The sequence below is a fragment of the Nerophis lumbriciformis genome, linkage group LG09, assembly GCF_033978685.3.
Source record: "Nerophis lumbriciformis linkage group LG09, RoL_Nlum_v2.1, whole genome shotgun sequence".
NCBI lineage: Eukaryota > Metazoa > Chordata > Actinopteri > Syngnathiformes > Syngnathidae > Nerophis > Nerophis lumbriciformis.
In genome coordinates, this window is record NC_084556.2 from 4,347,026 (window position 1) to 4,373,473 (window position 26,448).

The 26,448-nt window shown below is 37.3% G+C and overlaps 1 protein-coding gene across 2 annotated transcripts in view; it reads left to right on the forward strand.

Moving 5' to 3' along the window:
* Positions 1-25,827, forward strand: part of capn5b (calpain 5b) — a 172,561-nt gene extending 146,734 nt beyond the window's left edge. The window contains exons 11-14 of one of the 2 annotated variants that reach the window (XM_061962782.2): positions 10,377-10,573; positions 10,718-10,839; positions 10,895-11,046; positions 23,210-25,827. In XM_061962782.2, the coding sequence (XP_061818766.1) occupies positions 10,377-10,573; positions 10,718-10,839; positions 10,895-11,046; positions 23,210-23,392 (654 nt within the window). In that variant the 3' untranslated portion in view covers positions 23,393-25,827. The remainder of the gene's footprint in view (positions 1-10,376; positions 10,574-10,717; positions 10,840-10,894; positions 11,047-23,209) is intronic. The other variant, XM_061962783.2, reaches the window with a different exon arrangement.
* The last annotated feature ends 621 nt before the right edge of the window (positions 25,828-26,448 follow it).

Consider the following 26,448-nt stretch of genomic DNA (forward strand, 5'->3'; position numbering starts at 1 on the left):
AAAACACTAGTCAAAGATCCTCTATACAACAGAAGCGCCTTGCTGTTTTTGAGGACCTACTTCTAAAACACTAGTCAAAGATCCTCTATACAACAGAAGCGCCTTGCTGTTTTTGAGGACTTACTCTCAAAACACTCGTCAAAGATCTTCTATACGGCAGAAGCACTCCGTTGTTTTTCAGGGAGGTACTACAAAAACGCAAGTCAAAGATCCTCTATATGCCACAAATATGTTGCCGTTTTTAAGTTATACTGCCAAACATGCTCGTCAAAGATTCTGTCAATGAAAGGAATGCTGTTTTTAAGGACTATACAACAAAAGCACACTGCTGTTTTTGAGCACCTCCTGCAAAAAGACTAGTCAAAGATCTTTTATACACCAAAATAACTCACAAACTTTAAATGAACCTCCTGCCAAAGCACTACTCAAAGATCCTCTATACAACAGAAGCGCCTTGCTGTTTTTGAGGACCTACTTCTAAAACACTAGTCAAAGATCCTCTATACAACAGAAGCGCCTTGCTGTTTTTGAGGACCTACTCCTAAAACACTCATCAAAGATCTTCTATACGGCAGAAGCACTCTGTTGTTTTTGATGAAGTACTACAAAAACGCAAATCAAAGATCCTCTATATGCCACAAATATGTTGCCGTTTTTAAGTCCTACTGCCAAACATGCTCGTCAAAGATTATCTCAATGACAGGAGCGCTGTTTTTAAGGACTATACAACAAAAGCACACTGCTGTTTTTGAGCACCTCCTGCAAAAATACTAGTCAAAGACCTTCTGTACACTAAAATGACTCCCAATATTTTAATGAACCTACTGCCAAAGCACTACTCAAAGATCCTCTATACAACAGAAGCACTTTGCTGTTTTTGTGGACCTACTTCTAAAACACTAGTCTAAGATCCTCTATACAACAGAAGCGCTCTACTGTTTTTGAGAACCTACTCTTAAAACAGTACTCAAAGGTTCTATATAAGGCAGAAGCACTCCGTTGTTTTTGAGGAAGTACTACAAAAATGTAAGTCAAAGATCCTCTATATGCCACAAATATCTTGCCATTTTTGAAGACCTGTTGCCAAACATGCTCGTCAAAGATTCTCTCAATGACAGGAATGCTGTTTTTAAGGACTATACAACAAAAGCACACTGCTGTTTTTGAGCACCTCCTGCCAAAATACTAGTCAAAGATCTTTTATCACCACAAGAACTCACAAACTTTAAATGAACCTCCTGCCAAAGCACTACTCAAAGATCCTCTACACAGCAGAAGTGCTCTGCAGTTTTTGAGGACCTAGTCTTAAAACACTAGTTAAAGATTCTATGTTTGTAAATAAAGCAGAAGCGCTCCATTGTTTTTGAGGAAGTACTACCAAAACGCAAGTCAAAGATCCTCTATATGACTCAAATATGTTGCCATTTTTAAGACCTACTGCCAGTGAAAGTATGTTATTGTAATATTCTCTCAATGCTGTTTTTAAGGACTATACTGTTTTGGAGCTCCTCCTGCAAAAATACGAGTCAAAGATCTTCTTCACATCAAAAAGACTCACAATCTTTTAATGAACCTACTGCCAAAGCACTACTCAAAGATCCTCTATACAACAGAAGCGCCTTGCTGTTTTTGAGGACCTACTTCTAAAACACTAGTCCAAGATCCTCTATACAACAGAAGCGCTCTGCTGTTTTTGAGGACCTTCTCTTAAAACACTCGTCAAAGATCTTCAATACGGCAGAAGCGCTCTGTTGTTTTTGAGGAAGTACTAAAAAAATGCAAGTCAAAGATCCTCTTTATGCCACAAATATGTTGCCGGTTTTAAAGACCTGCTGGCAAACATGCTCGTCAAAGATTCTCTTAATGACAGGAGCGCTGTTTTTAAGGACTATACAACAAAAGTGCACTGCTGTTTTTGAGCACCTCCTGCAAAAATACTAGTCAAAGACCTTTTACACACCAAAAGGTGTGTAAAAGAACCTACTGCCAAAGCACTACTCAAAGATCCTCTATACAACAGAAGCGCCTTGCTGTTTTTGAGGACCTACTTCTAAAACACTAGTCAAAGATCCTCTATACAACAGAAGTGCCCTGCTGTTTTTGAGAACCTACTCTTAAAACAGTACTCAAAGGTTCTATATAAGGCAGAAGCACTCCGTTGTTTTTGAGGAAGTACTACAAAAATGTAAGTCAAAGATCCTCTATATGCCACAAATATCTTGCCATTTTTGAAGACCTGTTGCCAAACATGCTCGTCAAAGATTCTCTCAATGACAGGAATGCTGTTTTTAAGGACTATACAACAAAAGCACACTGCTGTTTTTGAGCACCTCCTGCCAAAATACTAGTCAAAGATCTTTTATCACCACAAGAACTCACAAACTTTAAATGAACCTCCTGCCAAAGCACTACTCAAAGATCCTCTACACAGCAGAAGTGCTCTGCAGTTTTTGAGGACCTAGTCTTAAAACACTAGTTAAAGATTCTATGTTTGTAAATAAAGCAGAAGCGCTCCATTGTTTTTGAGGAAGTACTACCAAAACGCAAGTCAAAGATCCTCTATATGACTCAAATATGTTGCCATTTTTAAGACCTACTGCCAGTGAAAGTATGTTATTGTAATATTCTCTCAATGCTGTTTTTAAGGACTATACTGTTTTGGAGCACCTCCTGCAAAAATACGAGTCAAAGATCTTCTTCACATCAAAAAGACTCACAATCTTTTAATGAACCTACTGCCAAAGCACTACTCAAAGATCCTCTATGCAACAGAAGTGCTTTGCTGTTTTTGAGGACCTACTTCTAAAACACTAGTCAAAGATGCTCTATACAACAGAAGCGCTCTGCTGTTTTTGAGGACCTTCTCTTAAAACACTCGTCAAAGATCTTCAATACGGCAGAAGCGCTCTGTTGTTTTTGAGGAAGTACTAAAAAAATGCAAGTCAAAGATCCTCTTTATGCCACAAATATGTTGCCGGTTTTAAAGACCTGCTGGCAAACATGCTCGTCAAAGATTCTCTTAATGACAGGAGCGCTGTTTTTAAGGACTATACAACAAAAGCGCACTGCTGTTTTTGAGCACCTCCTGCAAAAATACTAGTCAAAGACCTTTTACACACCAAAAGGCGTGTAAAAGAACCTACTGCCAAAGCACTACTCAAAGATCCTCTATACAACAGAAGTGCTTTGCAGTTTTTGAGGACCTACTTCAAAAACACTAGTCAAAGATCCTCTCTCCAACAGAAGTGCTCTGCTGTTTTTGAGGACCTACTCTTAAAACAGTACTCAAAGGTTCTATATAAGGCAGAAGCACTCTGTTGTTTTTGAGGAAGTACTACAAAAACGTAAGTCAAAGATCCTCTATATGCCACAAATATGTTGCCATTTTTAAATACCTGTTGCCAAACATGCTCGTCAAAGATTCTCTCAATGACAGGAGCGCTGTTTTTAAGGACTATACAACAAAAGCACACTGCTGTTTTTGAGCACCTCCTGCAAAAATACTAGTCAAAGACCTTCTGTACACTAAAATGACTCCCAATATTTTAATGAACCTACTGCCAAAGCACTACTCAAAGATCCTCTATACAACAGAAGCACTTTGCTGTTTTTGTGGACCTACTTCTAAAACACTAGTCTAAGATCCTCTATACAACAGAAGCGCTCTACTGTTTTTGAGGACCTACTCTTAAAACACTCATCAAAGACCTTCTATACGGCAGAAGCACTCTGTTGTTTTTGATGAAGTACTACAAAAACGCAAATCAAAGATCCTCTATATGCCACAAATATGTTGCCGTTTTTAAGTCCTACTGCCAAACATGCTCGTCAAAGATTATCTCAATGACAGGAGCGCTGTTTTTAAGGACTATACAACAAAAGCACACTGCTGTTTTTGAGCACCTCCTGCAAAAATACTAGTCAAAGACCTTCTGTACACTGAAATGACTCCCAATATTTTAATGAACCTACTGCCAAAGCACTACTCAAAGATCCTCTATACAACAGAAGCACTTTGCTGTTTTTGTGGACCTACTTCTAAAACACTAGTCTAAGATCCTCTATACAACAGAAGCGCTCTACTGTTTTTGAGGACCTACTCCTAAAACACTCATCAAAGATCTTCTATACGGCAGAAGCACTCTGTTGTTTTTGATGAAGTACTACAAAAACGCAAATCAAAGATCCTCTATATGCCACAAATATGTTGCCGTTTTTAAGTCCTACTGCCAAACATGCTCGTCAAAGATTATCTCAATGACAGGAGCGCTGTTTTTAAGGACTATACAACAAAAGCACACTGCTGTTTTTGAGCACCTCCTGCAAAAATACTAGTCAAAGACCTTCTGTACACTGAAATGACTCCCAATATTTTAATGAACCTACTGCCAAAGCACTACTCAAAGATCCTCTATACAACAGAAGCACTTTGCTGTTTTTGTGGACCTACTTCTAAAACACTAGTCTAAGATCCTCTATACAACAGAAGCGCTCTACTGTTTTTGAGGACCTACTCTTAAAACACTCATCAAAGATCTTCTATACGGCAGAAGCACTCTGTTGTTTTTGATGAAGTACTACAAAAACGCAAATCAAAGATCCTCTATATGCCACAAATATGTTGCCGTTTTTAAGTCCTACTGCCAAACATGCTCGTCAAAGATTATCTCAATGACAGGAGCGCTGTTTTTAAGGACTATACAACAAAAGCACACTGCTGTTTTTGAGCACCTCCTGCAAAAATACTAGTCAAAGACCTTCTGTACACTAAAATGACTCCCAATATTTTAATGAACCTACTGCCAAAGCACTACTCAAAGATCCTCTATACAACAGAAGCACTTTGCTGTTTTTGTGGACCTACTTCTAAAACACTAGTCAAAGATCCTCTATACAACAGAAGCACTTTGCTGTTTTTGAGGACCTACTTCTAAAACACTAGTCTAAGATCTTCTATACAACAGAAGCGCTCTACTGTTTTTGAGGACCTACTCTTAAAACACTCATCAAAGATCTTCTATACGGCAGAAGCACTCTGTTGTTTTTGATGAAGTACTACAAAAACGCAAATCAAAGATCCTCTATATGCCACAAATATGTTGCCGTTTTTAAGTCCTACTGCCAAACATGCTCCTCAAAGATTATCTCAATGACGGGAGCGCTGTTTTTAAGGACTATACAACAAAAGCACACTGCTGTTTTTGAGCACCTCCTGCAAAAATACTAGTCAAAGACCTTCTGTACACTGAAATGACTCCCAATATTTTAATGAACCTACTGCCAAAGCACTACTCAAAGATCCTCTATACAAAAGAAGCACGTTGCTGTTTTTGTGGACCTACTTCTAAAACACTAGTCAAAGATCCTCTATACAACAGAAGTGCCCTGCTGTTTTTGAGAACCTACTCTTAAAACAGTACTCAAAGGTTCTATATAAGGCAGAAGCACTCCGTTGTTTTTGAGGAAGTACTACAAAAATGTAAGTCAAAGATCCTCTATATGCCACAAATATCTTGCCATTTTTAAAGACCTGTTGCCAAACATGCTCGTCAAAGATTCTCTCAATGACAGGAATGCTGTTTTTAAGGACTATACAACAAAAGCACACTGCTGTTTTTGAGCACCTCCTGCCAAAATACTAGTCAAAGATCTTTTATCACCACAAGAACTCACAAACTTTAAATGAACCTCCTGCCAAAGCACTACTCAAAGATCCTCTACACAGCAGAAGTGCTCTGCAGTTTTTGAGGACCTAGTCTTAAAACACTAGTTAAAGATTCTACGTTTGTAAATAAAGCAGAAGCGCTCCATTGTTTTTGAGGAAGTACTACCAAAACGCAAGTCAAAGATCCTCTATATGACTCAAATATGTTGCCATTTTTAAGACCTACTGCCAGTGAAAGTATGTTATTGTAATATTCTCTCAATGCTGTTTTTAAGGACTATACTGTTTTTGAGCACCTCCTGCAAAAATACTAGTCAAAGATCTTGTATACATCAAAAGGACTCACAATCTTTTAATGAACCTACTGCCAAAGCACTACTCAAAGATCCTCTATGCAACAGAAGTGCTTTGCTGTTTTTGAGGACCTACTTCTAAAACACTAGTCAAAGATGCTCTATACAACAGAAGCGCTCTGCTGTTTTTGAGGACCTTCTCTTAAAACACTCGTCAAAGATCTTCAATACGGCAGAAGCGCTCTGTTGTTTTTGAGGAAGTACTAAAAAAATGCAAGTCAAAGATCCTCTTTATGCCACAAATATGTTGTCGGTTTTAAAGACCTGCTGGCAAACATGCTCGTCAAAGATTCTCTTAATGACAGGAGCGCTGTTTTTAAGGACTATACAACAAAAGCGCACTGCTGTTTTTGAGCACCTCCTGCAAAAATACTAGTCAAAGACCTTTTACACACCAAAAGGTGTGTAAAAGAACCTACTGCCAAAGCACTACTCAAAGATCCTCTATACAACAGAAGTGCTTTGCAGTTTTTGAGGACCTACTTCAAAAACACTAGTCAAAGATCCTCTCTCCAACAGAAGTGCTCTGCTGTTTTTGAGGACCTACTCTTAAAACAGTACTCAAAGGTTCTATATAAGGCAGAAGCACTCTGTTGTTTTTGAGGAAGTACTACAAAAACGTAAGTCAAAGATCCTCTATATGCCACAAATATGTTGCCATTTTTAAATACCTGTTGCCAAACATGCTCGTCAAAGATTCTCTCAATGACAGAAGTGCTGTTTTTAAGGACTATACAACAAAAGCACACTGCTGTTTTTGAGCACCTCCTGCAAAAATACTAGTCAAATATCTTCCGTACACTAAAATGACTCCCAATCTTTTAATGAACCTACTACCAAAGCACTACTCAAAGATCCTCTATACAACAGAAGCACTTTGCTGTTTTTTTGGACCTACTTCTAAAACACTAGTCCAAGATCCTCTATACAACAGAAGCGCTCTGCTGTTTTTGAGGACCTACTCTTAAAACACTCGTCAAAGATCTATACGGCAGAAGCGCTCCGTTGTTTTTGAGGAACTACTACAAAAACGCAAGTCAAAGATCCTCTATATGACACAAATATGTAAGATCTATTGCCAGTGAAGGTATACTAGTGAAAAGATTATCTCAATACTGTTTTTAAGGACTATACAACAAAAGCACACTGCTGTTTTTGAGCACTTCCTGCAAAAATACTAGTCAAAGATCTTTTATACACCAAAATAACTCACAAACTTTAAATGAACCTCCTGCCAAAACACTAGTCAAAGATCCTCTATACAACAGAAGCACTTTGCTGTTTTTGTGGACCTACTTCTAAAACACTAGTCTAAGATCCTCTATACAACAGAAACGCTCTACTGTTTTTGAGGACCTACTCTTAAAACACTCATCAAAGATCTTCTATACGGCAGAAGCACTCTGTTGTTTTTGATGAAGTACTACAAAAACGCAAATCAAAGATCCTCTATATGCCACAAATATGTTGCCGTTTTTAAGTCCTACTGCCAAACATGCTCGTCAAAGATTATCTCAATGACAGGAGCGCTGTTTTTAAGGACTATACAACAAAAGCACACTGCTGTTTTTGAGCACCTCCTGCAAAAATACTAGTCAAAGACCTTCTGTACACTGAAATGACTCCCAATATTTTAATGAACCTACTGCCAAAGCACTACTCAAAGATCCTCTATACAACAGAAGCGCCTTGCTGTTTTTGAGGACCTACTTCTAAAACACTAGTCTAAGATCCTCTATACAACAGAAGCGCTCTACTGTTTTTGAGGACCTACTCTTAAAACACTCATCAAAGATCTTCTATACGGCAGAAGCACTCTGTTGTTTTTGATGAAGTACTACAAAAACGCAAATCAAAGATCCTCTATATGCCACAAATATGTTGCCGTTTTTAAGTCCTACTGCCAAACATGCTCGTCAAAGATTATCTCAATGACAGGAGCGCTGTTTTTAAGGACTATACAACAAAAGCACACTGCTGTTTTTGAGCACCTCCTGCAAAAATACTAGTCAAAGACCTTCTGTACACTAAAATGACTCCCAATATTTTAATGAACCTACTGCCAAAGCACTACTCAAAGATCCTCTATACAACAGAAGCACGTTGCTGTTTTTGTGGACCTACTTCTAAAACACTAGTCAAAGATCCTCTATACAACAGAAGTGCCCTGCTGTTTTTGAGAACCTACTCTTAAAACAGTACTCAAAGGTTCTATATAAGGCAGAAGCACTCCGTTGTTTTTGAGGAAGTACTACAAAAACGTAAGTCAAAGATCCTCTATATGCCACAAATATGTTGCCATTTTTAAATACCTGTTGCCAAACATGCTCGTCAAAGATTCTCTCAATGACAGAAGTGCTGTTTTTAAGGACTATACAACAAAAGCACACTGCTGTTTTTGAGCACCTCCTGCAAAAATACTAGTCAAATATCTTCTGTACACTAAAATGACTCCCAATCTTTTAATGAACCTACTACCAAAGCACTACTCAAAGATCCTCTATACAACAGAAGCACTTTGCTGTTTTTGTGGACCTACTTCTAAAACACTAGTCCAAGATCCTCTATACAACAGAAGCGTTCTGCTGTTTTTGAGGACCTACTCTTAAAACACTCGTCAAAGATCTATACGGCAGAAGCGCTCCGTTGTTTTTGAGGAACTACTACAAAAACGCAAGTCAAAGATCCTCTATATGACACAAATATGTAAGATCTATTGCCAGTGAAGGTATACTAGTGAAAAGATTCTCTCAATACTGTTTTTAAGGACTATACAACAAAAGCACACTGCTGTTTTTGAGCACTTCCTGCAAAAATACTAGTCAAAGATCTTTTATACACCAAAATAACTCACAAACTTTAAATGAACCTCCTGCCAAAACACTAGTCAAAGATCCTCTATACAACAGAAGCGCCTTGCTGTTTTTGAGGACCTACTTCTAAAACACTAGTCCAAGATCCTCTATACAACAGAAGCGCCTTGCTGTTTTTGAGGACCTACTCCTAAAACACTCATCAAAGATCTTCTATACGGCAGAAGCACTCTGTTGTTTTTGATGAAGTACTACAAAAACGCAAATCAAAGATCCTCTATATGCCACAAATATGTTGCCGTTTTTAAGTCCTACTGCCAAACATGCTCGTCAAAGATTATCTCAATGACAGGAGCGCTGTTTTTAAGGACTATACAACAAAAGCACACTGCTGTTTTTGAGCACCTCCTGCAAAAATACTAGTCAAAGACCTTCTGTACACTAAAATGACTCCCAATATTTTAATGAACCTACTGCCAAAGCACTACTCAAAGATCCTCTATACAACAGAAGCACTTTGCTGTTTTTGTGGACCTACTTCTAAAACACTAGTCTAAGATCCTCTATACAACAGAAGCGCTCTACTGTTTTTGAGCACCTACTCTTAAAACACTCGTCAAAGATCTATACGGCAGAAGCGCTCCGTTGTTTTTGAGGAACTACTACAAAAACGCAAGTCAAAGATCCTCTATATGACACAAATATGTAAGATCTATTGCCAGTGAAGGTATACTAGTGAAAAGATTCTCTCAATACTGTTTTTAAGGACTATACAACAAAAGCACACTGCTGTTTTTGAGCACCTCCTGCAAAAATACTAGTCAAAGATCTTTTATACACCAAAATAACTCACAAACTTTAAATGAACCTCCTGCCAAAGCACTACTCAAAGATCCTCTATACAACAGAAGCGCCTTGCTGTTTTTGAGGACCTACTTCTAAAACACTAGTCAAAGATCCTCTATACAACAGAAGCGCCTTGCTGTTTTTGAGGACCTACTCCTAAAACACTCATCAAAGATCTTCTATACGGCAGAAGCACTCTGTTGTTTTTGATGAAGTACTACAAAAACGCAAATCAAAGATCCTCTATATGCCACAAATATGTTGCCGTTTTTAAGTCCTACTGCCAAACATGCTCGTCAAAGATTATCTCAATGACAGGAGCGCTGTTTTTAAGGACTATACTGTTTTGGAGCACCTCCTGCAAAAATACGAGTCAAAGATCTTCTTCACATCAAAAAGACTCACAATCTTTTAATGAACCTACTGCCAAAGCACTACTCAAAGATCCTCTATGCAACAGAAGCGCCTTGCTGTTTTTGAGGACCTACTTCTAAAACACTAGTCCAAGATCCTCTATACAACAGAAGCGCCTTGCTGTTTTTGAGGACCTACTTCTAAAACACTAGTCCAAGATCCTCTATACAACAGAAGCGCCTTGCTGTTTTTGAGGACCTCCTCATAAAACCAAATGTGCAATCTGGATGAAATAACTGGCTTTGACGTTTTGGTGCCTCAAACGTCTCCCGGCTGGTCCTGCAGGTGGAGCTCAACAGGAAGTACCGTATGCACTCGGCCCAGCAGAAGGTGGCGGGCTCCATCTACATCAACTCGCGCTGCGTCTTCCTCAGGAAGGAGCTGAAGGAGGGTCGCTACGTCATCATCCCCACCACCTTTGACCCCGGGCAGCAGGGCGACTTCCTGCTCCGCGTCTTCACTGATGTGCCTTCAGACTGCAAGTAAATCTGCTATGCTTCCCGTCTCGTGTAAATCATCCCGAGTAAGCCTCTTAGCGAAGGCTTAGAGCAGCCCCCCCCACCCCTCCTAGCTGAGGGCGACCTCTGGTGGACGCGTGGTGACGCGCAGGCCTTCTTTCCCCTCAGAGAGCTGACCCTGGACGAGCCTCCTCAGACGTGCTGGACGGGGATGTGCGGCTACCCCCAGCTGGTCACTCAGGTCCACGTTCTGAGCGCCGAGGGTCTGCAGGGACAGGAGTCCAACGGAGGTAGCCGCCGCACTGCCGTCCTCTCGGAGGAGCCGATAGTCACTAATGGTGTCAGCGTCTGTTTCCGCAGCCGTCGACCCCTACGTGATCATCACCTGCGAGGGAGAGAGGGTTCGCTCGCCCGTCCACAAGGACACGCGCTCGCCCAACTTCGACATCAAGGGTCTGTTCTACCGCAAGAAGCCCAAAGAATGCGTCCACATCGAGGTAGGCCCCCTAATTGTTCTCTTCATGGGAATCGAACCCGCGGCCCTTTGGTTACATATCCCACTCACATTCACACACTGATGGCGGGAGCTGCCATGCAAGGCACTAACCACCACCCATCAGGAGCAAGGGTGAAGTGTCGTGCTCAAGGACACAACGGACGTGACTAGGTTGGTAGAAGGTGGGGATCGAACCAGGAACCCTCAGGTTGCTGGCACGGCCACTAGAGATGCGCGGTTTGCGGACACAACCGCGGAGTCCGCGGATTATCCGCGGATCGGGCGGATGAAATAAAAAAAAATAAGATTTTATCCGCTCGGAGGTCGGGTCGGGCGGATTAATTAGATTTTTTTTTTTTTTTTTTTTTTTTGCGGGTGGCAGTTAAACCAATTGGGAAATATATATACATAGTTAAATGTTGTTACCCACATACGAAAAACGAGCAGGCACCTGCTGCATATGCCACAACAGAAGAAAAAAAAAAGAAAAGAGATGGACACTTTTACAGAGCGGAGAAGGGACGCCTCGCCGGGGTCCGGGACCGAGGCCCCTTCCCCCGAGAGGGCCCCACCGGGAGCCGTAGCTGAGGCGATCCGCGAGAAGGGCCCGACGCACGTCCAGGGTCACTACCGCGCCCACCGCACCGACACCCCGCCTCGTCCGCTTTCGCCGCGGCCGGCGTCACGCGCAGCAGGTAAGCAGCTTACCTGCCCGCCACCCCCGTGGCCGGGGGCTCGTAACATGGGTCACTCCGCGCGCTCCGCCCGCGCAGCTTACCTGCTTGCCACCCCTGTTGCCGGGGGCGCGTAACAGGGGTCACTCCGCGCGCAGTGCGCTCACGAAAGGGGTGGGGCTCACCCTGGTTGATATAGAGAGCAGGACGGTGGCCATGGAATTTCATTTAAGGTTTGTGATAAACCATCAAACTCATTCGTTAAAATGACTCTATAGTAATATAAAGCGAATTTTTCTGGACATTATCATGCAAGAAAAGTTTATTTTTGGGATCGCGATCACCGCGTAATGATTTTTAAAGGTTGCATTACATTATTAACTGTCCCATGTGATCAGCCAGTGCGATTGGAAGTCCATGTTCAATTATTGCCTCCGTAAATAAAACTTCGGCATTTATCACATCCAAAGAATCTGTTTGGGCGACGAAAAACGTTGAAAGTTTTCCACTTGTATCGCTAGCAACGGCATTAGACTTGTGTTTTTTTGTCCCAACGTGGTCTTTTACATCGCTAATTCCTCAGTGTCCGATCGAAAAATCTTGTCTGCACAAGGTGCAATTCGCGTAGTTTTCACCCTTTTTTTTAATTTTTATTAATATTAGATATATAACAACGGGCGGATGGCGGGCGGGTGCAGTTCTGATCAAACGTTACATCGGGTGGATGGCGGATGGTTGACGACTTTCTGACGCGGTTGCGGATGAAATAAATTGCCTATCCGCGCATCTCTAACGGCCACTCTCCCAACCCGCGCCAATCTTCATTAATCCTTTTTTCCTCCCATTCCTGTAAATGACCATTCTCTGTCGGCCAATCAAACTCCAGCTCCGCCCCTTCAGGTATCGTCCTAATTTAGAGATGGCTACCTAACAGTTTCAGATATGAAATATGACTCGACAACTTTTTGGTAGAGCAATTACTCGAATGGTGTAAGGGTACACGGGTTCGATTCCCAGCAAGGGCAATGCCAATGCTAGTCCCAGGCCCAGATAAATGTAAGGGTTGCGTCAGGATGGGCACACGAAGCCATTGAGTTGCTATGGCGACGCTGAACAACATTTGGGGTACCAATTGTACAGGCGTGGTAACTTCTTCTCAAAATTACGACGTTATTTGTGTAGTGTGACTTTTGCTGCCAAAATACTGCTTCTTTTTCCTCCTAAAATTATGTTAATAACATTTTTTCATTAAAAATTCTGCTTATTTGCTTGAGATTAAGATCCTATTTTAGTTAAAGTTACAACTTTATTTTTATATTACTTTTTTCCTACTAAATTACAACTTTTTTTAATCCTAAAATTGCGACATTATTTTCGTAAAATGACAACATTTTTCATGAAATTCCGACTTTTTTTTAATAGAACTATGACTTTTATCTCGCCAAATTCCAACATTTTGAAGTTCCGAAGAATAAAGATCCGACTGTTTTTTCATAGCAATATGACTTCTTCTCTGCAAAATAACAACCTTTTTTCTCATACATTTACACGGATATCCTCGCAAAAATCCTACTTTTACTTTCTCGTAAAACTACAACCTCTCAAAATTCTGACTTTATTTTAGTAATGTGACTTTTTTTTGGTCCCGTTTTATTGCTGTTACCACCCTGAAGTAACCATTCTCAGTGGACCAAAGCAGATTAATATTTGAATATGAATCAACAGGTGTGCTAACTTTTCCTCAAAATGACGACTTTATTTTTGTCCTATTACTTTTTTCCTGCTAAATTACTGCTTCTTTTTCTCATGTAAAATGATGTCGTTCTTTGCATAATTCTAATAAAATCTCCTAAAATTCCGACTTGTTTGCGTGATATTCGGGTCCTTGTTGAAATTACGACTTTATTTTTATAATGTTACTTTTTTCCGCTAAATTACAACTTTTTTCTTAAAATTACGAAATGATTCTCTTAAAATTACAACTTGTTTTTTTTTACGAGAATTATGACTTTTACTACACTAAATTACAATTTGTTTGTCGTAATAATACGAGGGCTTTCTCGACAAATTCCTACATTTTGAAGTTCCGAAGAATAAAGATCCGACTGTTTTTTCATAGCGATATGACTTCTTCTCTGCAAAATAACAACCTTTTTTCTCATACATTTACACGGATATCCTCGTAAAAATCCTACATTTACTTTCTGGTAAAACTACAACCTCTCAAAATTCTGACTTTATTTTAGTAATATGACTTTTTTTTGGTCCCGTTTCATTCCTGTTACCACCCTGAAGTAACCATTCTCAGTGGACCAAAGCAGATTAATATTTGAATATGAATCAACAGGTGTGCTAACTTTTTCTCAAAATGACGACTTTATTTTTGTCCTATTACTTTTTTCCTGCTAAATTACTGCTTCTTTTTCTCATGTAAAATGATGTCGTTCTTTGCATAATTCTAATAAAATCTCATAAAATTCCGACTTTTTTGCGTGATATCGGGGTCCTTGTCAAAATTACGACTTTATTTTTATAATGTTACTTTTTTCCGCTAAATTACAACTTTTTTCTTAAAATGACGACATTATTCTCTTAAAATGACAACTTTTTTTTTTTTTTTACGAGAATTATGACTTTTACTACACTAAATTACGATTTGTTTGTCGTAATAATACGAGGGCTTTCTCGCCAAATTCCTACATTTTGAAGTTCCGAAGAAAAAATAAAGATCCGACTGTTTTTTCATAGCAATATGACTTCTTCTCTGCAAAATAACAACCTTTTTTCTCATACATTTACACGGATATCCTCGCAAAAATCCTACTTTTACTTTCTGGTAAAACTACAACCTCTCAAAATTCGGACGTTATTTTAGTAATATGACTTTTTTTAGGTCCAGTTTCATTCCTGTTACCACCCTGAAGTAACCATTCTCAATCGACCAAAGCAGATTAATATTTGAATATGAATCAACAGGTGTGCTAACTTTTTCTCAAAATGACGACTTTATTTTTGTCCTATTACTTTTTTCCTGCTAAATTACTGCTTCTTTTTCTCTTGTAAAATGATGTCGTTCTTTGCATAATTCTAATAAAATCTCATAAAATTCCGACTTTTTTGCTTGATATCGGGGTCCTTGTCAAAATTACGACTTTATTTATGTTACTTTTTTCCGCTAAGTTACAACTTTTTTCTTAAAATGACGACATTATTCTCTTAAAATGACAACTTTTTTTTTTTTTTTTACGAGAAATATGACTTTTACTACACTAAATTACGATTTGTTTGTCGTAATAATACGAGGGCTTTCTCGCCAAATTCCTACATTTTGAAGTTCCGAAGAATAAAGATCCGACTGTTTTTTCATAGCAATATGACTTCTTCTCTGCAAAATAACAACCTTTTTTCTCATACATTTACACGGATATCCTCGCAAAAATCCTACTTTTACTTTCTCGTAAAACTACAACCTCTCAAAATTCGGACGTTATTTTAGTAATATGCCTTTTTTTTGGTCCCATTTCATTCCTGTTACCACCCTGAAGTAACCATTCTCAGTGGACCAAAGCAGATTAATATTTGAATATGAATCAACAGGTGTGCTAACTTTTTCTCAAAATGACGACTTTATTTTTGTCCTATTACTTTTTTCCTGCTAAATTACTGCTTCTTTTTCTCATGTAAAATGATGTCGTTCTTTGCATAATTCTAAAAAAATATCATAAAATTCAGACTTTTTTGCGTGATATCGGTCCTTGTCAAAATTACGACTTTATTTTTATGTTACTTTTTTCCGCTAAATTACAACTTTTTTCTTAAAATGACGACATTATTCTCTTAAAATGACAACTGTTTTTTTTTTTACGAGAAATATGACTTTTACTACACTAAATTACGATTTGTTTGTTGTAATAATACGAGGGTTTTCTCGCCAAATTCCTACATTTTGAAGTTCCGAAGAATAAAGATCCGACTGTTTTTTCATAGCAATATGACTTCTTCTCTGCAAAATAACAAAGTTTTTTCTCATACATTTACACGGATATCCTCGCAAAAATCCTACTTTTACTTTCTCGTAAAACTACAACCTCTCAAAATTCGGACGTTATTTTAGTAATATGCCTTTTTTTTGGTCCCATTTCATTCCTGTTACCACCCTGAAGTAACCATTCTCAGTGGACCAAAGCAGATTAATATTTGAATATGAATCAACAGGTGTGCTAACTTTTCCTCAAAATGACGACTTTATTTTTGTCCTATTACTTTTTTCCTGGTAAATTACTGCTTCTTTTTCTCTTGTAAAATGATGTCGTTCTTTGCATAATTCTAATAAAATCTCCTAAAATTCTGACTTGTTTGCGTGATATTCGGGTCCTTGTTGAAATTACGACTTTATTTTTATAATGTTACTTTTTTCCGCTAAATTACAACTTTTTTCTTAAAATTACGAAATGATTCTCTTAAAATTACAACTTTTTTTTTTTTACGAGAATTATGACTTTTACTACACTAAATTACAATTTGTTTGTCGTAATAATACGAGGGCTTTCTCGCCAAATTCCTACATTTTGAAGTTCCGAAGAATAAAGATCCGACTGTTTTTTCATAGCAATATGACTTCTTCTCTGCAAAATAACAACCTTTTTTCTCATACATTTACACGGATATCCTCGCAAAAATCCTACTTTTACTTTCTGGTAAAACTACAACCTCTCAAAATTCGGACTTTATTTTAGTAATGTGACCTTTTATTGGTCCTATTTCATTCCTGTTACCACCCTGAAGTAACCATTCTCAATCGACCAAAGCAGATTAATATTTGAATATGAATCAACAGGTGTGCTAACTTTTCCTCAAAATGACGACTTTATTTTTGTCCTATTACTTTTTTCCTGGTAAATTACTGCTTCTTTTTCTCATGTAAAATGATGTCGTTCTTTGCATAATTCTAATAAAATCTCCTAAAATTCCGACTTGTTTGCGTGATATTCGGGTCCTTGTTGAAATTACGACTTTATTTTTATAATGTTACTTTTTTCCGCTAAATTACAACTTTTTTCTTAAAATGACGACATTATTCTCTTAAAATGACAACTGTTTTTTTTTTTTTACGAGAAATATGGCTTTTACTACACTAAATTACAATTTGTTTGTCGTAATAATCCGAGGGTTTTCTCGCCAAATTCCTACATTTTGAAGTTCCGTAGAATAAAGATCCGACTGTTTTTTCATAGCAATATGACTTCTTCTCTGCAAAATAACAACCTTTTTTCTCATACATTTACACGGATATCCTCGTAAAAATCCTACTTTTACTTTCTCGTAAAACTACAACCTCTCAAAATTCGGACTTTATTTTAGTAATATGACTTTTTTTAGGTCCAGTTTCATTCCTGTTACCACCCTGAAGTAACCATTCTCAGTGGACCAAAGCAGATTAATATTTGAATATGAATCAACAGGTGTGCTAACTTTTTCTCAAAATTACGACTTTATTTTTGTCCTATTACTTTTTTCCTGCTAAATTACTGCTTCTTTTTCTCATGTAAAATGATGTCGTTCTTTGCATAATTCTGATAAAATCTCATAAAATTCCGACTTGTTTGCTTGATATCAGGGTCCTTGTCAAAATTACGACTTTATTTTTATAATGTTACTTTTTTCCGCTAAGTTACAACTTTTTTCTTAAAATGATGACATTATTCTCTTAAAATGACAACTTTTTTTTTTTTTTTACGAGAAATATGACTTTTACTACACTAAATTAGGATTTGTTTGTCGTAATAATACGAGGGCTTTCTCGCCAAATTCCAACATTTTGAAGTTCCGAAGAATAAAGATCCGACTTTTTTTTCATAGCAATATGACTTCTTCTCTGCAAAATAACAACCTTTTTTCTCATACATTTACACGGATATCCTCGCAAAAATCCTACTTTTACTTTCTGGTAAAACTACAACCTCTCAAAATTCTGACTTTATTTTAGTAATATGACTTTTTTTAGGTCCAGTTTCATTCCTGTTACCACCCTGAAGTAACCATTCTCAGTGGACCAAAGCAGATTAATATTTGAATATGAATCAACAGGTGTGCTAACTTTTTCTCAAAATGACGACTTTATTTTTGTCCTATTACTTTTTTCCTGCTAAATTACTGCTTCTTTTTCTCATGTAAAATGATGTCGTTCTTTGCATAATTCTAATAAAATCTCATAAAATTCCGACTTTTTTGCTTGATATCGGGGTCCTTGTCAAAATTACGACTTTATTTTTATAATGTTACTTTTTTCCGCTAAGTTACAACTTTTTTCTTAAAATGACGACATTATTCTCTTAAAATGACAACTTTTTTTTTTTTTTACGAGAAATATGACTTTTACTACACTAAATTACGATTTGTTTGTCGTAATAATACGAGGGCTTTCTCGCCAAATTCCAACATTTTGAAGTTCCGAAGAATAAAGATCCGACTGTTTTTTCATAGCAATATGACTTCTTCTCTGCAAAATAACAACCTTTTTTCTCATACATTTACACGGATATCCTCGCAAAAATCCTACTTTTACTTTCTGGTAAAACTACAACCTCTCAAAATTCGGACTTTATTTTAGTAATGTGACTTTTTTTTGGTCCCGTTTTATTGCTGTTACCACCCTGAAGTAACCATTCTCAGTGGACCAAAGCAGATTAATATTTGAATATGAATCAACAGGTGTGCTAACTTTCTCTCAAAATTACGACTTTATTTTTGTCCTATTACTTTTTTCCTGCTAAATTACTGCTTCTTTTTCTCATGTAAAATGATGTCGTTCTTTGCATAATTCTAATAAAATCTCATAAAATTCCGACTTTTTTGCTTGATATCAGGGTCCTTGTCAAAATTACGACTTTATTTTTATAATGTTACTTTTTCCGCTAAGTTACAACTTTTTTCTTAAAATGACGACATTATTCTCTTAAAATGACAACTGTTTTTTTTTTACGAGAAGTATGACTTTTACTACACTAAATTACAATTTGTTTGTCGTAATAATACGAGGGTTTTCTCGCCAAATTCCTACATTTTGAAGTTCCGAAGAATAAAGATCAGACTGTTTTTTCATAGCAATATGACTTCTTCTCTGCAAAACAACAACCTTTTTTCTCATACATTTACACGGATATCCTCGCAAAAATCCTACTTTTACTTTCTGGTAAAACTACAACCTCTCAAAATTCGGACTTTATTTTAGTAATATGACTTTTTTTAGGTCCAGTTTCATTCCTGTTACCACCCTGAAGTAACCATTCTCAGTCGACCAAAGCAGATTAATATTTGAATATGAATCAACAGGTGTGCTAACTTTTTCTCAAAATTACGACTTTATTTTTGTCCTATTACTTTTTTCCTGCTAAATTACTGCTTCTTTTTCTCATGTAAAATGATGTCGTTCTTTGCATAATTCTAATAAAATCTCATAAAATTCCGACTTTTTTGCTTGATATCGGGGTCCTTGTCAAAATTACGACTTTATTTTTATAATGTTACTTTTTTCCGCTAAATTACAATTTTTTTCTTAAAATGACGACATTATTCTCTTAAAATGACAACTTTTTTTTTTTTTTACGAGAAATATGACTTTTACTACACTAAATTAGGATTTGTTTGTCGTAATAATACGAGGGCTTTCTCGCCAAATTCCAACATTTTGAAGTTCCGAAGAATAAAGATCCGACTGTTTTTTCATAGCAATATGACTTCTTCTCTGCAAAATAACAACCTTTTTTCTCATACATTTACACGGATATCCTCGTAAAAATCCTACATTTACTTTCTCGTAAAACTACAACCTCTCAAAATTCTGACTTTATTTTAGTAATATGCCTTTTTTTGGGTCCCATTTCATTCCTGTTACCACCCTGAAGTAACCATTCTCAGTGGACCAAAGCAGATTAATATTTGAATATGAATCAACAGGTGTGCTAACTTTTTCTCAAAATGAGGACTTTATTTTTGTCCTATTACTTTTTTCCTGCAAAATTACTGCTTCTTTTTCTCATGTAAAATGATGTCGTTCTTTGCATAATTCTAATAAAATCTCATAAAAATTCCGACTTTTTTGCATGATATCAGGGTCCTTGTCAAAATTACGACTTTATTTTCATAATGTTACTTTTTTCCGCTAAATTACAACTTTTTTCTTAAAATGACGACATTATTCTCTTAAAATGACAACTGTTTTTTTTTTACGAGAAATATGACTTTTACTACACTAAATTAGGATTTGTTTGTCGTAATAATCCGAGGGTTTTCTCGCCAAATTCCTACATTTTGAAGTTCCGAAGAATAAAGATCCGACTGTTTTTTCATAGCAATATGACTTCTTCTCTGCAAAATAACAACCTTTTTTCTCATACATTTACACGGATATCCTCGCAAAAATCCTACTTTTACTTTCTCGTAAATCTACAACCTCTCAAAATTCGGACTTTATTTTAGTAATGTGACCTTTTATTGGTCCTATTTAATTCCTGTTACCACCCTGAAGTAACCATTCTCAGTGGACCAAAGCAGATTAATATTTGAATATGAATCAACAGGTGTGCTAACTTTTCCTCAAAATGACGACTTTATTTTTGTCCTATTACTTTTTTCCTGCTAAATTACTGCTTCTTTTTCTCATGTAAAATGATGTCGTTCTTTGCATAATTCTAATAGAATCTCATAAAATTCCGACTTTTTTGCATGATATCGGGGTCCTTGTCAAAATTACGACTTTATTTTTATAATGTTACTTTTTTCCGCTAAATTACAATTTTTTTCTTAAAATGACGACATTATTCTCTTAAAATGACAACTTTTTTTTTTTTTTACGAGAAATATGACTTTTACTACACTAAATTACGATTTGTTTGTCGTAATAATACGAGGGCTTTCTCGCCAAATTCCTACATTTTGAAGTTCCGAAGAATAAAGATCCGACTGTTTTTTCATAGCAATATGACTTCTTCTCTGCAAAATAACAACCTTTTTTCTCATACATTTACACGGATATCCTCGCAAAAATCCTACTTTTACTTTCTGGTAAAACTACAACCTCTCAAAATTCTGACTTTATTTTAGTAATATGACTTTTTTTTGGTCCTGTTACCACCCTGAAGTAACCATTCTCAGTCGACCAAAGCAGATTAATATTTGAATATGAATCAACAGGTGTGCTAACTTTTTCTCAAAATTACGACTTTATTTTCGTCCTATTACTTTTTTCCTGCTAAATTACTGCTTCTTTTTCTCATGTAAAATGATGTCGTTCTTTGCATAATTCTAATAAAATCTCATCAAATTCCGACTTTTTTCCTAAATTACGACTTTAATGTTTAATGATTTAATGTTACTTTTTTCCGTTAAATTACAACTTTTTTCTTAAAATCACGACATTCTCTTAAAATGACGACTTTTTTTTTGCGAGAAATATGACTTTTACCACACTAAATTACGATGTGTTTCTCGTAATAATATGAGTGCTTTCTCGCCAAATTCCTACATTTTCTTATTGCCATTCCGACTTTCTTCGTGTGATACACAAATTTAGGGGGTTCGACCGGATCGCCGTGGAATTTAGTTCTCACCAGCACAGATGTGCCAACTTGAAGCTAGGTTGGTTGAAAAACATTGCTGCCGTTGTTTAAAAAGGGGCAGGACTTAGCAGACAAATATTGACTTTGAGAATATCTGTGTTACATACAGGTAAAAGCCAGTAAATTAGAATATTTTGAAAAACTTGATTTATTTCAGTAATTGCATTCAAAAGGTGTAACTTGTACATTATATTTATTCATTGCACACAGACTGATGCATTCAAATGTTTATTTCATTTAATTTTGATGATTTGAAGTGGCAACAAATGAAAATCCAAAATTCCGTGTGTCACAAAATTAGAATATTACTTAAGGCTAATACAAAAAAGGGATTTTTAGAAATGTTGGCCAACTGAAAAGTATGAAAATGAAAAATATGAGCATGTACAATACTCAATACTTGGTTGGAGCTCCTTTTGCCTCAATTACTGCGTTAATGCGGCGTGGCATGGAGTCGATGAGTTTCTGGCACTGCTCAGGTGTTATGAGAGCCCAGGTTGCTCTGATAGTGGCCTTCAACTCTTCTGCGTTTTTGGGTCTGGCATTCTGCATCTTCCTTTTCACAATACCCCACAGATATTCTATGGGGTTAAGGTCAGGGGAGTTGGCGGGCCAATTTAGAACAGAAATACTATGGTCCGTAAACCAGGCACGGGTAGATTTTGCGCTGTGTGCAGGCGCCAAGTCCTGTTGGAACTTGAAATCTCCATCTCCATAGAGCAGGTCAGCAGCAGGAAGCATGAAGTGCTCTAAAACTTGCTGGTAGACGGCTGCGTTGACCCTGGATCTCAGGAAACAGAGTGGACCGACACCAGCAGATGACATGGCACCCCAAACCATCACTGATGGTGGAAACTTTACACTAGACTTCAGGCAACGTGGATCCTGTGCCTCTCCTGTCTTCCTCCAGACTCTGGGACCTCGATTTCCAAAGGAAATGCAAAATTTGCATGGTTGGGTGATGGTTTGGGGTGCCATGTCATCTGCTGGTGTCGGTCCACTCTGTTTCCTGAGATCCAGGGTCAACGCAGCCGTCTACCAGCAAGTTTTAGAGCACTTCATGCTTCCTGCTGCTGACCTGCTCTATGGAGATGGAGATTTCAAGTTCCAACAGGACTTGGCGCCTGCACACAGCGCAAAATCTACCCGTGCCTGGTTTACGGACCATGGTATTTCTGTTCTAAATTGGCCCGCCAACTCCCCTGACCTTAGCCCCATAGAAAATCTGTGGGGTATTGTGAAAAGGAAGATGCAGAATGCCAGACCCAAAAACGCAGAAGAGTTGAAGGCCACTATCAGAGCAACCTGGGCTCTCATAACACCTGAGCAGTGCCAGAAACTCATCGACTCCATGCCACGCCGCATTAACGCAGTAATTGAGGCAAAAGGAGCTCCAACCAAGTATTGAGTATTGTACATGCTCATATTTTTCATTTTCATACTTTTCAGTTGGCCAACATTTCTAAAAATCCCTTTTTTGTATTAGCCTTAAGTAATATTCTAATTTTGTGACACACGGAATTTTGGATTTTCATTTGTTGCCACTTCAAATCATCAAAATTAAATGAAATAAACATTTGAATGCATCAGTCTGTGTGCAATGAATAAATATAATGTACAAGTTACACCTTTTGAATGCAATTACTGAAATAAATCAAGTTTTTCAAAATATTCTAATTTACTGGCTTTTACCTGTATACAACTCTAGACGACAACTCCAATCAATTGATTAATCGCGCCTATTTCTCCGCTTCATCAGCTGTTTCTCTTTCAAGCTTCAATTCCACTCGATCTTATTTCCCTTTTCTCCTTTTTCCCCTCTTTCCTTGCTGCTTCTGTCCCGCGCTCTCTCGGGCTTGCTCTTTGGGATCAGATCTACAACAAGAACATGATCGTGGACACCTTCCTGGGCCAGGTGGTCATGTTCAGCGACCCAAACGAGCGGCAGGAGCAGCACACGCTCCACCTGCGCGACAAAGGCAACCGCCAGGACAACGACCTCCCGGGCACGCTCACTGTGCGCCTCATCACCTCCACCACGCTCACCAACATCTGACCGCCATTCCTCTACATGGACTTTTTAATGGCCTTTTACGTCAATCTCTTCACTCCGTGTCGCTGCTGCAGGTCTTATTCTTATTCTTATTATTATTATGAAGTATAATTCAAGTTGCCTACAGCAACTCAAAAAAAAAGAAGAAAAAAAAAAGAGTGGCCAAAACGGAACAGCTTTCTTTTTTTTAGGGTGCGTTCACACTTGTCAGGTTTGGTTCGGTTAAAAGCGATCTCTGGTGCGTTTGTTCTGCTCGTGTGGTCAAATGTGATCGTGATTGTGCACCAAACATGCGGACCGAGACCAATATCTCGCTCGCAAGTGAACTCTGGTGCGGTTCTGTTCTCTTGTTAGTAATATCAAGACGCTGTTATTGTAAAACTACCACTTTTTTTTCAAAATGACGACTTCATTTTGTAGTATCAATCAATCAATCAATCAATCAATCAACGTGTATTTATATAGCCCTTAATCACAAGTGTCTCAAAGGGCTGCACAAGCCACAACGACATCCTCGGCTCAGATCCCACATCAGGGCAAGAAAAAACTCAACCCAATGGGATAACAATGAGAAACCTCGGAGGGGACCGCAGATGTGGGGACCCCCACATCTGCGGATCTAGTTAATGGTGTGAGTGTCCAGTACATAGTGGCCCCAGCTGATGCACAGATGAGTGGTCCACCCCGAACAGCTAGCGCGTCATCTGTGGTCACCTTATAATGTCTCCACGCAGGAGAGGGGGGGCAGAGCAGAAAAGAGGCGGCAGATCAACTGGTCTAAAAGAGGGTATATTTAAAGGCTAGAGTATAAAAATGAGTTTTAATATTCATAATAAAAAAAAATTGTAATTTTTAGTCTCGCTAAAAAAAATTTTTTTTTTACGTGATATTAAAATCTTATTCTCATAAAAACTACACTTGCTTAAATTACAATTTAATTTTTTAAATATAACTTTTTTCCTGATAAATTTCAACTCTTTTATCCTAAAATGGTGACATTATTGTCGTATAATTACAAGGTTGTCAACGCACTTTCAACTTTTTTCACGTTATATTAAAACGCCATTCTCGGAAAATTCTACCTTTCTTTGCGAGATTTGAAGATAATAATAATAATAATAATAATACCTGGGATTTATATAGCGCTTTTCTAAATACCCAAAGTCGCTTTACATGTGTGTGTGGGGGTGGGGGGGGCTGGGGGAGGAGGGACGATAAAAACAATTTTATTAGAAAAAATAAATAAAAAAATAAATAAGAGACACCTTGGGCAGGGTCAGTTTGGAAAGGCTAATGTGAAGATGCGAGTCTCTTAAACTAAAACTTGTGAAAATGACGAAATTAAATTACAAATTACGGCTTTTTTTCCCCGTTTATCACGGGGTTCTTCTTACAAAATTCTTACCGGTGCCTCGTAGAATTCCAAATTTGTTCTCATGATGTTAACGTGATATTTGTGCAACATTTTTTATCCTTATTATGGTCGTAAAATGACACCTTTTCTCGAGAAATCTATACTTAAAAAAAAAACTTATTTCCTGCTAAATTACCACCAAAAAACAATTCTCGTAACAATACAAGATTATAATTTTCTCACGAGAAAAATCACTTACTTTGCATGATTTTTAAATGCTATTCTCGTAAAACTACAACTTCTCAAAGTTATGACTTATTTTGTTTATAATTGCACAATATATTTTATAATTATGATTATTAGGGCTGTGAATCTTTGGGCACCACATGATTCGATTCGATTCTTGGTTGTAATAATCTGATTCAGAATTGATTCTCGATTTAAAATGATTCTTAAGTCAAAATTAATACTTTTTTAATAACATTGAGTGCCAGTTCTCTGATTAACAGCTCTGATAAAGTTCTATATTACTTAAAAGAAAACTGGTCCTGTTTGATAAGATTCTACCTAAACATTTACTTTTGGAAGAAGAAGAAAAATTATTTGTATTTTTTTGTAATCCATTTTTGAATGCAGCTGAGATAGGCTCCACCCACGACCCCGAAAGGGACAAGTGGTAGAAAATGGATGGATTTTTTTTTTTTTTTTTAATTGTTACACATAGGAATTGCAATTCATATGAAAATCGATTTTTTTTTTGACACCCCTAAAAAGTATATTGCTTAAGACTTAGACTGAGACAAACTTTAATGATCCACAAGGGAAATTGTTCCAAACAGCATCTCAGTTACAAAGGATGGAAAGGATAAGGATGGAAAGGATAATGCACACAAGGGCACAAAAAGAGGGCAAAAACAAAAGGTATAAAGTAGACTAAAAATGTACCATAGTAGCAATATAAAATAAAACATATATGTAACATTTACATATTATATATACAGTATATAATATATACTGATATATTATTATATGATATTATATTATTACATAATATACACAATATAACAAATCTCAATTACCATGTATAATATGTTTATATAATAAATACAATATAAAACAAATCCCAATTATGATGTACAATACTATAGTACATGTAACAGCTGCAGCATAAAATAGAGAGTAGATCCAGCAGAAAATATACATTATAAACAAAGAGAGATAGCTAACATAGAAGCGGTCTATTCCTGTATGGCGAGTGATTATACAGCTGATTATTGCAACTGTTCAACTTTCTAATAATAAATAAATACAATTATGACATTATTTTCGTAAAATTGCAATCTTATTAGTTTCAGACTTTTTTCCCCTCATTGTAATACGACTTTGTTTCCTGCAAAATTACTTTTTTCCCCATTATGTCAACACGCTACTTTCACAAAATTCCAACATTTAAAAAAAAATAAAATTCCAATTCCCTCTGTGTAATTCAAAAATCGCCCGGACAAGGGTGGAGTGCCATCTCCGGGTTGGGGAGGAGATCTTGCCCCAAGTGGAGGAGTTCAAGTACCTCGGAGTCTTGTTCACGAGTGAGGGAAGAGTGGATCGTGAGATCGACAGGCGGATCGGTGCGGCGTCTTCAGTAATGCGGACGCTGTATCGATCCGTTGTGGTGAAGAAGGAGCTGAGCCGGAAGGCAAAGCTCTCA